This window comes from Giraffa tippelskirchi, chromosome 1 (genome assembly GCF_054371585.1).
Source record: "Giraffa tippelskirchi isolate mGirTip1 chromosome 1, T2T-mGirTip1v1.2.pri, whole genome shotgun sequence".
Taxonomy (NCBI): Eukaryota; Metazoa; Chordata; class Mammalia; order Artiodactyla; family Giraffidae; genus Giraffa; species Giraffa tippelskirchi.
In genome coordinates this window covers 189,437,458-189,450,177 of record NC_137275.1, presented here as the reverse complement: position 1 = coordinate 189,450,177, position 12,720 = coordinate 189,437,458, and the positions used below count along the sequence as shown (strand labels likewise).

The following is a 12,720-nucleotide window of genomic DNA, read 5'->3' as shown; positions in this document are numbered from 1 at the left end:
TAACATATGATATTTATCTCTCTCTGATTTACTTCACTTTGTGTAATAGGCTCTAGGTTCATCCACCTCATTAGAACTGACTCAAGTGCATTTCTTTTTATGGCTGAGTAATATTCCATTGTATATATGTACCACAACTTCTTTATTCTGATGAGTTTTATGTGATTTCTAAGACCCAGTGAAGACATGAACTATTACTACACTGTTTCACTGGTCACTCAGAAAAGCACAGCAGCCCAACGGGGTTGATTTTCCACTGCCTTGAAATACTCCCCTTCTTCTCCATCTTCGCTTCTCAAACTCAGCAAAGAAATCCTCAGGGAGGCGGGTAGGTGAAGGTTGGGTATTTTCACAAGATTGATGGCAGACAACCTGGGTCTCTACTACCTGATGAACTTGGAGTGGTCCGGGTCATAGAGGGCCATGAACAACTCTGCATCTTCCCCAATGTTGCAGACAAAGTTCTTGAAGTTCACGAAGAGGCCATAGGTGTGGACGGCACTGAAGATGGACTGGCCCCGCAGATCCAGGTTCTGCAGAATGGACTGAACACAGAGGACAGGTAAGAAAATCATCTTGGTTTCAGCAAATGGGAAACACTGGCAAAGACACTGGCCTCCAAACCGGGGCCAGATATAATTATTGGGTTGGCCAAAACATTCGTTCAGGTTTTCCCATAAGGAAGACAGAAAAACACAAAAGAACTTTTTGGCCAACCCAGTACCACCCAAAACAAGCACTTACTAAGAAAGTAAGTGTAAGGAGACAAGTAATCAAGTGAGCAAAATAGAATTATTATTTTAATGAAGGTCCTGTGAAAGGCCAAATAGTTCAATAAATGCTGTCTAAAAAGCATATATCTAAAGGTTATAACTCATGGTTTTAATGGCTTTGAGAAGTTCTCATCTCTCTCACAATGGCTTCTGGGGAAACCTCAAAAGTATAAAATTCATGATTCATTATCTTTCTGTGGGAGAATGACTCATCATAAATAAGACTCCACTGGACAGGTCTGTCCTCAGCCATAGTTAGCCATTAGATACAGAAACACAATGAAATGTCATTACAACTGTACTAAAAAAAATTAAACCTACAAATTAAAGAAAATAAATAGTACTCTTTACTCATTAGAACAGAAAGACTGGAAGAACATACACCAAAACATCAGTATGGCTGGGCAGTCATAATGTAGGTGACTTTTTTTCTTTTTCTGTACCTTTCAAATTTTTATTTACTGTCCAGTTACAATTTTTAAAATCTCTCAAAAACTTCATTTGTAAATATTATTGTTATTTCCTTTAGAAATCATAATCTATAGACTAAATACAAAAGTTTAAACAATCAAAAGGGCTCTCTCCCACCCAGTTCTACTCAGAGGCATCCATTAATGGTCAATTTCTTGTCTATCACTACAGAGTTAGTCTACACAGAAGTTAAGTACAGATGTATATTCTTTTTTGAAATACATATAACAGTATTTTATACCCATGGTTCTTGCATCTTGCTCTTTTCCACATAATATATATCTTTGCAATCTTTCCAGGTCAGAACATATACCACTGCCTTGTTCTTTTTGTGATATTTTGCTTCTAAAATGAGAAAATGGATATTTCTTCTCAACAACATTGCCACCTCTGCTGTCAATGACTCCCTTTCCTTCGTTAAAAACAAACAAGCAAACAAAGAACAAAATAACACAAAAGCAATAGCAAAAACGGAACCTCCATGGCCAAGGTCTGCACATTTCAGGAAGCTCACCTTCTCCTCTTGGATCTTTTCCTCAATCCTCTTTGAGGCCATTTCATGGGCCTTGAAGAGGGCGATGGTGCTGGTTTCATCTGGGTCCAAGATGTTCCCGTTATCATCCCGCACGACCAGATCCAACCCCAGCATTCTAGAAACACAGGAGTGGTCAGCTGGTTCTCCTCACCAGGAGCAGACTCTTTTCTGAAGAATCTTCATGGAGGGACAATCCTGGTGGTCCAGTGGTTAAGAATCTGCCTCCCAATGCAGGGGTCACCGGTTTGATCTCTAGTCTGGGAAGATCCCACATAAATCCTGGGGCAACCAAGTCCATGCGCCACAACTACTGAACCTCACCTCTAGATCTGCAGGTGCTGAGCCCACATGCCTAGAGTCAGCGCTCTGCAGTAAGAGTTGACACCACAATGAGAAGCCTGAACACTGCGACTAGAGGGCTGCCCCCACTCGCCACAACCAGAGAAAGCCCGTGTGCAGCTACAAAGACCCAGCACAGTCAGAAATAGAAAATAAGACTTTTCATGGAAGAACCCAGACGATTCGGATGAAAGGCTGGGTGCTGGACAAGTTAAGACGAGAACTCACTGAATTTTCTCCTTTCAATTTCTGCCTTCTTTCCAAACAAAAACAAAGCTAAAAAATTTAGGATAATGTTACCCAAACTTGTAAATGATATGCAAAGTAATTTGGTCCCAAGAACCTCAATGGAAAATGCAAAACTGGCACTCATTCTAACCAAAATCCTCTAACCAATGCTTCTTTCCCCCTAATCATCTGTAGTTTGCTATGGGAACTTCTATGAAAGACAAATGCTCAAATACTGGGGGACTTGTCCTGATTTCCTTAAAAGCACAGGCATGGGGGATAGTACTTCATTCAAGATTATCTTAAAGGAGACCAAGGAAATAAGTCCTGGCACTGCTATCACAAAATCTATCTCAGAACATGGACTTTGGTGTCAGCTGAACCAAAATTTACATCCTGGTTTTAACACCTGCTAGCAAGGTGATTAAGGGTAATCTACATTTAAAAAAAACAACAAAAAAAAAACCTATTTATTTGGCTGTGTTGGGTCTTAGCTGCAGAAGACAGGATCTTTTGTTGCAGCGTGCAACTTTCTCTTTAGTTGTGGCTCGTGACCTTAGTTCCCCAACCAGGGATTGAAACCAAGTCCCCTGCACTGGAAGGCGGATTCTTTACCACTGGACCACCAGGGAAGTCCCTGAGTAATCTACTTAATTTTGCAAAGCCCTGGGTCCCTCATCTGTAAATACACTCTGTCGGGATTACAGGGGAATTTAATGAGATAATGCACATAAAGCACCTAATATCTAGCATATATCATGCTTTCAATGAATGTTAGTTTTGACTGCAGCAACTGGCACAGGAAACCTCTGGCTGTGTTAAGTAAACGTAGCTCTGGGTGCTACATGGCAATAGTAAGGGCCATAGGCTCCCTGCCTGGTGCCATCCCACCAAGGCTTTTATGCCCAACACCAAAGCAGAAAAAACTGTGCTTAGTTCTAAGAAGGTGGGGATTGTGGTGGAAACACAATACTGCAATCTGAATTCCCAGTGAGTATTCTAGGCACTAGCACTCTAGGAGTGGGGATGTCCAAACGGCAAGAAAATTCAGGCATAATAGTGCCAAGACATGTGCTAAGTCTTTGGGAAGAAAGCAAAAATGTCTAATTTCCCTCTGCCCTATATTATGGCTTCTCCATCAACTGATTCAATCTGTCAGGTCCCTTGTCATGGGAGCCAGACCCAAAGGCCACCCAGGATCATGAGCAACGGCACATGTTGGCCTCTCATCGACTGAATCATGGATGCACCGATGGAGCAGCTTAATTTCTCGAGCTGCTTCCAAGAGCTGAAATAGAAGGCAGGCATGTCCTGCTGTTTGTGGGATGTTACCATCTTGTAGCAGAGACCAGGGGACACTAGGCTGATGCCACACTGTGCCAAGACTCAAAAATACACTGGCAGTATATGTGCCAGAGGGAGCTGCTTATCCCCTCTTAGCTGTTTAAGAATCTCCCAGCACTGCTTCCAAATTGTGGTGTTGGAGAAGACCCTTGAGAGTCCTTTGGACTGCAAGGAGATCAAACCAATCAATCCGAAAGGAAATCAACCCTGAATAGTGGAAGGACTGATATATATTAGAAGGACTGATGCTGAAACTGAAGCTCCAATACTTTGGCCACCTGATGCAAAGAACTGACTCACTGGAAGAGACCCTGATGCTGCGAAAGACTGAGAGCAGGAGGAAAAGGGGGTGACAGACAATGAGATGATTTGATAGCATCATCGACTCAGTGGACATGAATTTTAGCAAACTCCAGGAGACAGTGAAGGACAGGGAAGCCTGGTGTGCTGCAGTCCACGGGGTTGCAGAGTCAGACACGACTTAGCAACTGAACAACAACAACAGAAACTGAAACTAAATGTCAAATGAGTCATCAACAAAAACTGAGAAACTAGTCCAGTGTTTTAGAAAGAGCTGGGCAGGAGGGCTGAATCCCAGGTCCCAATCAATTTTGATGAATTAATTGAATCTTTTATTTTCCAAAGGGCAGTAGTATCAGGAACCTACATATATGCCGGGGCCAATGAGAAGCTTAATTAAGAGGTTACTGAGGTTATAGAGGTTATTGAAGACATGCTATGCTATGCTATGCTATGCTAAGTCGCTTCAGTCGTGTCCGACTCTGTGTGACCCCATAGATGGCAGCTCACCAGGCTCTGCCGTCCCTAGGATTCTCCAGGCAAGAATACTGGAGTGGGTTGCCATTTCTTTCTCCAGTGCATGAAAGGGAAAAGTGAAAGTGAAGTCGCTCAGTCGTGTCCGACTCTTAGCGACCCCATGGACTGCAGCCTACCAGGCTCCTCTGTCCATGGGATTTTCCAGGCAAGAGTACTGGAGTGGGGTGCCATTGCCTTCTCCGATTGAAGACATAATAGAAGCTAAAAACATGCTTTACTATTCTGGCAAATCTGGTTTGCATACAGCATAAACAATAGTCCCACTTAGGGGAAGACAAAGAGAAAGAGAGAGAATGAAGCTGCTGATTTAAAATCTACTGTCAGAGTTCTGTGATGACCTAGAGGGGTGCATGGGAGTAAGGGGAGTACCAAGAGGGAGAGGACGTTATGTATACATATAGCCGATTCACTTCATTGTACAGCAGACATTAACACAACAGTGTAAAGCAAATATACTCCAATAAAAAAATGTAAAAAAAAATCCACTGTTAGAATAAACATAGAGAGGGAAGGAGGGATAAATTAGGAGTCTGGTATTAACATATATAACTACTATATGTAAAACAGATCAACAAGGATCTATTGTATAGCACAGAGAACTCTACTAAATATTCTGTAATAATCTGTATGGGAAAAGAATCTGAAAAAGAATAGATACAGGTATAAGTATAACTAAATCACTTTGCTGTACACCTGAAACTAATACAATATTGTAAATCAACTATACTCCAATATAAAATAAAATTTAAAAAAGAATAAAGCTAGAGATTATCTCAGGTCCCAGAAATTGTCAGTTTCTGATGCTCAGACCTTCTGAGTTTGTCTGGCAGTGGAGTTGCTTCCATTCAAGCCCTAGATGCCCTGCTCATCTGTCATCTCCTTGAGACTAGAGATCCAGAACAGGGCCTGTGCTGGCCCATGAAGAGCACAGGCAAAGTTTCTTCTACACAACTGAATGTTTCCCAAAGCTGAAAGAGAGCAGTACGCACTATTCTTTGGTGACTCCAAGATTACAAGCCCTTCAGGAGGTGTGTCCTCAGCCTGAATGTGACTGGGTTTTTCCAAGTTCTCAGTGAGATGTCATCCCTGATTTACCTGTTCCCATGATCAATCTTGGCTGTGACCTTCTTCTTGAGCTCTGCCAGTTCATCTTTGGGGAGGGTGCCAGACAGGATCTGGGACCGCCACTCAATCAGGCTGTACGTCATCTGCTGCAGCTGGCGGAAGAGCGTGACCTTGTTGTTCTAAGGTGGGAAAATGAGGCAGAGGAAAGGACCAAAAAAAATGCTATGATGGGAGATGAGAACATCTTTTGCCTTGATCCTTTATAAAGTGTTATTTAACCAATTATTCTGCCATATAATGCACTGTGCACTTTGAGGGGGACCTCTTTTGGTTCAGTGGTAAAGAAATCTCCTGCCAATGCAGGAGATGTGGGTTCGATCCCTGGGTCAGGAAGATCCCCTGGAGAAGGGAATGGTGACCTAATACAGTATTCTTGTCTGCAAAATTTCATGGACAGAGGAGCCTGGTGGGGTACAGTCCATGAGGTCACAAGGAATCAGACATAACTGAGCGACTGAACATGCATACACAGAGTGAGCTCTGCACTTTGAGGCGACCTCTTTATATCACTAGGGATGGCTTTGCCCTGACCCATTCCCACTTCCTCCTCTGCTGCAACTTCAGAAACAGATAACCACTTGTAGGATGGAGAGGATGAAGGGTTGGTCCTAACTCATAAGTGTACCAATCATCCACATGCCTTAAACTTCTCCCCATGTTCCTCCTTTGGTTGAAACCAGCCACTTGGGACTTCCCTGGTGGTGTTAAGAATCTGCCTTTCAATGCAGAGGACATGGATTTGACCCCTGGTTGGGGAACTAAGATCCCACACGCTGAGTGAGGGGCAATTAAGCCCAGGTACCGCAGCAAAGATCCAGCACAGCCCAAAATAAAAAGAACAATAAAAACATCCAGTGATTTCCACCATCCTCCAGACACACTAGATCACTTTGTAAGTCTCTTCCCATCTTGGCTCATACTCACATTCCCAGCCACACTGTACACTGATCACTACCTCAAAAATCTATGCTCCTTCCACATAAAGCCATGTGTATTCTCCTATGTGCTCAAGATCCTCACAGTAACATGACTCCTCCACCTGGAACCACTTTTCTCCTCTCCCCCCCCTCAATCCTCCACGTCTCACTCACACAACACACCCTCCTCTAACTGCTAATTCTGACACCAACAGGATCTTAGAAGTCTCTTCCTCACAATCGTAACTCTGGCTTGGCTGTCTCTCCCACAAACGCTGGAATTTGCTCCTCTCAGCGCTCTACCTGTAGCACATTGGCTAGTGTTCCCCTCCCCTTCGATGGTAAGAACCTATAGAACAAGGTTAGTTTTGCATCTCTAGGAGCTGGTACAGAGTAGCCATTCAATAAAATGTACCACACCAATGAATTCTGGATGGGAAAAGAACTGTAATTTCAGAGATACGGAATCACTGAAAAGAGAATGTGACCCATTATTATAAAGTCCCCAGAAAATTGTTAGACCATCCTGAAAAACGTTAGACCTGGAATAAATGAAACTCCTATTCTGGGCTTCACTAAGAACTTCCTTAACTAAACTAAAATGAACTTACAACCAACTAGTGCTTGATATTCATACCACTATACCTTGGTTCTATCCAAAGGATTCATTCATTATATTTAAAAAAGGAAAAAAAACAGTCAATAAGCATTTACCACTTGCTAGAAATAAGATTCCTGTACATTCTAGAAGGAGAAGGCAGCAATAAGTCTTAGATATATGTAAATACATAAAAATATTAAAATATGAACATTTAAATAATATACAACAATATCATATGTAATATTTCCATAAATTACCTGCATATAATATATATGTATACACACACAAGATAATTTCAGAAATGATAAAAAGTACAAGAAAGGGACTCCTCTGGTGGTCCAGTGGCTAAAACCCTGCACTTGCCATGCAGAGGGCCTGGGTTTCATCCCTAGTTAGAGAACTAGATCCCACATGCTACGACTAAAGAGTTCACATGCTGCAACTAAGACCCAGTGCAGCCAAATAAATAAATAAAAATAAATATTAAGAAAAAGAGCAAAAAGGAGGTAGAGCAAGATGATAGGGCGTGCCTGGTGGAAGGAGGCCCCTGTAGACAGAATAATCAGGAAAAACTGTTTTGTGCATCCTTTTTGATACACCAACATATGCCATCACCCTCTGTATACTGTGGGACCTCTTTTTTTGTTCATAGGTGGAAAGTCATGATACAATTGGATAACAGATACTTCCAGAATTACCAGGAATATTACGATCTCCTGTAAAAACCATGCCAAAAAAAAAAAAAAGACGCACAAAGAAGTGGCTGACAGCTGTCAGGCACGTTCCTTAGTGATGCTCTTCTACATCCATCCCAGGGACAGATGCCTGGGCCAGGTATCAACAACAATCAAGACTGAAAATATTCAAGATACTCCTGAACAAAGAGGAAATGTAGGGGCTTCCCTGGAAGTTCAGTGGATAAGACTCTGCCTTCCAATGCACGGGGTGCAGGTTCAATCTCTCACAGGGGAACTAAGATTCCGAATCCTGCATCCCACAGGGTGTGGCCAAAAAGTAAATTAAAAAAAAAAAAAAAGAGAAAGAGTACATGTGGAGTAAAGAGTCCTTAACCCAAGAGCAGACAGTGAAGACAGCAATGGGATTAGTGGTAAGAGACCTTCAAGAAGTTCAAGGTTCTAGGCAAACATAGAGGAAAGAGACGAAGAACACATTTATCTGTGATTGCAACACTCTCTGATAATCCCCTGAAGAAGGAAACGGCATCCATTCCAGTATTCTTGCATGCGAAATCCCATGGTCAGAGGAGCCTGGTGGGCTGCAGTCCACAGGGCCGCAAGAGAGTCAGACATGACTTAGCATCTAAACAACTACTACTAATACCAATGATCTGAAAAGCACAAAACACAAAAGCTGATTAAAATCATGAAACCACCTGCGTTTTAGGCTTTTAGCATTTTCTGAATTGTCTCTTCCTCATCAGTCTTTAGAAAAGCATAAATGAAACTTTTTTTAAAATCTCATTTTTGAAAAGAAAAGGTAAAATAACCCTGCTTTTTTATTCATTCATTTCCATATAAAATATTTCCATTTCCTTGTCTTTCAAACTGAGAAATTAAGCCCATAAAATTTTGCTTTTCAAAGCCACTAGGCAGAAAAGGATCTTTTATTTCTTGCAAATTATTTGTGTGCTCCTAGTTTTTCTCCCCAATATTTTCTCATTTTAATTAAGATATTAGGTCTTATAATATCGTAAAGAAAGAGCTCCAAGTCTCCATGGACTACCTATGAGAGACAGCTCTTTGTGTGGGGTACTTTTTCACAAGTTCTTGGTCTCAATTATATTAGACACTATCCAAGGCAATTTAATTATTGCCTGTCCATATCAGCCTGGCTTGCCAAGAGTTCCCCCCAAGAAGTATGAACATGGCCATTCTTCTCGCGATCACTGTGCCAATAGACAAGCTGGAACACACCAAAGGATGCAGTCTCCCGACTGTAAGAAAATGGATTTTATTACCACATTCCTAGGATTGTTCTAAGAGGATATTCTCTGCAGGAGCTGGTTCCTCACACTTTATGGATTCCTGGGAAAGCAAGTGAGGACAGGAGAGGGGAAATCAAGCTCTGCCTATAAAACCAGGAGTCAAGGACTCAGGTCTCCATCTTTACTCCCTGTTGGTGTGCCTCTCCTACTATCTCTAGCCCTACTAATTTCAGTCTTTGTACTAGCAGGCATTCCCTGATGGCTCAGAGGGTTAAGAATCCACCTGCAATGCAAGAGACACAGCAGACATGGGTTCAATCCCTGGATCAGGAAGATCCTCTGGAGAAGGCAATGGCAACCCACTCCAGTATTCTTGCCTGGAGAATTCCATGGAAAGAGGAGCCTGGGGGGCTTCATACAGTACATGGGGTCACAAAGAGTCAGACACAACTGAGTGACTGAGCGCACACACACACACACATTGTCACATAATTCAGGAGGGCAAAGAATGTATTTAATAATGTCTTTGATCCTCCCTGCAAAAGTCAGCACAAGTCTGGTCACAGGAGTGAACAGAAAGCAAACTGTGACATCTCGGACTTAAAATGACACCGTGGTTTCAGTTCGAGGAACTTTTTAAAATTAATTTTCATTGTAGTTGCTTTACAATGCTATGTTATGTTCTGTTGCATAGCAAAGTGAATCAGTTATACATATACATACACCCCCTCTTGTTAGGATTTCCTTCCCATATAGGTCACCACAGAGCACTGAGTAGAGAGCTCTGAGCAACGCTGTAGGTTCTCCTTAGTTGTCGAGCTACACAAAATGCTGCTGCTGCTAAGTCACTTCAGTCGTGTCCGACTCTGTGTGACCCCACAGACGGCAGCCCACCAGGCTCTGCCGTCCCTGGGACTCTCCAGGCAAGAACACTGGAGTGGGTTGCCATTTCCTTCTCCAGTGTGTGAAAGTGAAGTCTCTCAGACGTGTCCAACTCTTAGCAACCCCATGGACTGTAGCCTACCAGGCTCCTCTGTCCACGGGATTTTCCAGGCAAGATAGAGAAATCTAAATATTCCTCCAACCAGACAGTATAGATATTTCTGCATTTGCTGAAAACTTCTCCTTCTTGGCGATCTTTGAGGTTTCACTTTTTACATTTCTATTCTGGGTATCTTTTGATGATTCTTATGGTTACCTGGGGGTACAGGGAGAAGGGAAGGGATAAACTGGGAGATTGGAACTGACATATAAACCCTACTATATATAAAATAGATAACTAATAGAGAACGCTACTCAGTGCTGTTATGACCTATATGGGGAAAGAATCTAAAAGTGTGGGTATATGTGTATATATAACTGATTCACTTTGCTAATCACCTGAACTAACACAACACTATAAATCAATTATACAGCTATTCTTATTGTTATTTAGTCACTAAATCATGTCCGACTCTTCAACCCCATGGACTGCCAAGCTCCTCTGTCCATGGAATTTCCCAGGCAAGAATACTGAAGCAGGTTGCCTTTTCCTTCTCCATGGGATCTTCGTGACCCAGGGATTAAACCCATATCTCCTGCAAGGGCAAGCAGCTTCTTTACCGCTGAGCCACCTCCAATACAAATCATATATTCAAAAAAAAAAAAAAAGAATTTTTGGAGATAAAAACAAAAGTGACAGGAGGAAAAGAAAAACAGCTTTGTCTTCAATAGTAGCAGGAATACAGAAACTATCTATTGAGTAATTTAGACATTCCGGGGTCATGGAGACAATGGTATCACTCACTGGGTGTCAGAAAACCAAGATTCTATTCTCCATCTTCTTTCCCAAAGAATGCAGACCACAGTCAAAAGCCTCTTCTCTGGCCTTCTACCTCACCTCTCCCTCTGCAAAAGAAACAGTATTTCCTCTGCTCACCAACCTCTCCTCTTCCATGTAAATGTTCTTTGCTGGAAGTACAAGAGCTTACTTAGTTTCTATCTTTAATTTGATCACCAACTTGCTAAGTGACTTTGAGCAAATTATTCCCTCTGGGATACGACCATCTGTAAAATGAGGGGACCGGCACTAAGATCCGTTCCCCAGAATAAGCGTCTTGGAGTCTATGGCTGAGATATTAAATTCAATTACTCCTCTAAGCAACTTCCTGATTAACTGTATCTGACCATCTCACTCTGATGTATTCACACACTGGGGTACCTCTATATCAAATTGCCCCCATATAATAATAGCTCTTCGAAATGAATCTCATGCCTTTTCCGAGTATCTGGACCCCGTGGGATGCAGGATGGTATCCAGGTCTCTCTGTGTACTGTGCTGCACTGACCCTCAGTTCTGGGAAGACGGGAACCACACCTTCCCACTCAGTCTAGTGCTTTCTCTGTCAGACAAAGGCTTTGCCTGGCTAGCAAAAGCTCAGCTTTTAAAGAAAAGATTCCAGTAAAAGACAGTTTTTGCTTTTGCAAGCAGTGCAAGAAATCTAAAAGCCAGGTACCAAAGTCAGAGGAAAACAAAACTGGAAAAATACCAAAAGCACCCCCCGCTGTTCTGGCCATCATCCCATCTCCTCTTGCCTCTCATGAGAGCCACACACTGAAACAGGGCTGTGACCCACAGATGAAGAACTCTGACACCAGGACAAAGGTTTCTCCAGGAATTTTCTGTCCTTTGGGAATAAGTGATCAGATGTCAGTTTCAACCATGAAGCCAGCTTAAGTACTGATAGAGTCAATTCCTAGGCAGACTGATAAGAAGTCCGGGGTTCCAAGGAGGAGAAAGGGTCTGGGGTTCTCGAGGAGATAGGGGTCTGGAATTTTCAAGGCGGAGGAAGGGACAAACGCTTTTTTTTCCCTCTATATTCCTTAGTCACATAAAACGTTTTTTGCTTTAAACCCAGAATTGATGATTATACAACAAACAACTCAGTTTAAACTCTGTACTAGGGATTATACAACAACAATGTATCCTGCTTGAGGACAGTTTCTCCTTCCTGAAAACCTTCTGACTAATCCTGATATGGTAGAATGTATATTATGGGAGTGGGCCTGATAGTATCTTTCTATTGTTAAGTTTTAATCCTGTTATCCTAAAATGTAAATTGTGGGAGTGGGTCTGGTAAAATTTTCACAAACTTGAGACACTCTTTTGATTTGTTGTAATAATTAATTAAAAAGTATATATAACTCGCTTGCTAACACTAGTGAAAGGGGCACTCTCCGTCTCCCTTCTGATGTCTACCTCAGAAGCTCTCTCTCTCCCTTTTCTTACTTTAATAAAACTCCGCTACACAAAAGCTCTTAAGTGATCCAGCCTGGTCCCTGGTTCCAAAGCTAAATCTTTTTCTTCAGAGATCATGAATCCGACATCATTCGTGGTAAGCTATCATCTTGGGGGCTTGTCCGGGATCTTCAGGACAAAGTAAGAACACTCAGAGCTCTAGCCTCTCTGCTTTCTCAGTACACATGTTTTCTGCTTTCCTTTACTAACTCTACCGTGTGCTTGTGTGAATGAATGACACGCCCTGCGTGAAGCGAGCATTGAGCCCTGCTCTTCGGTTTCCCAGTGCCTCATAATGACTGAAGGCAGCGCCAAAAGGGGAAGCCTT

At 42.3% G+C, this 12,720-nt stretch overlaps 1 protein-coding gene across 5 annotated transcripts in view; it reads right to left on the bottom strand.

The window, feature by feature from the left end:
- Positions 1 to 12,720, bottom strand: part of DOCK5 (dedicator of cytokinesis 5) — a 261,149-nt gene that overhangs the window by 131,436 nt on the left and 116,993 nt on the right. For all 5 annotated transcript variants that reach the window (XR_014060920.1, XM_081516237.1, XM_081516228.1 and 2 more), the window contains 3 exons: positions 5,623 to 5,771; positions 1,759 to 1,894; positions 388 to 545 (listed from right to left, as the gene is read on the bottom strand). Coding sequence is in view for 4 of the 5 variants with exons in the window: in XM_081516237.1 (XP_081372363.1) it covers positions 388 to 545; positions 1,759 to 1,894; positions 5,623 to 5,771 (443 nt within the window). In the remaining variant the exon portion in view is untranslated. The remainder of the gene's footprint in view (positions 1 to 387; positions 546 to 1,758; positions 1,895 to 5,622; positions 5,772 to 12,720) is intronic.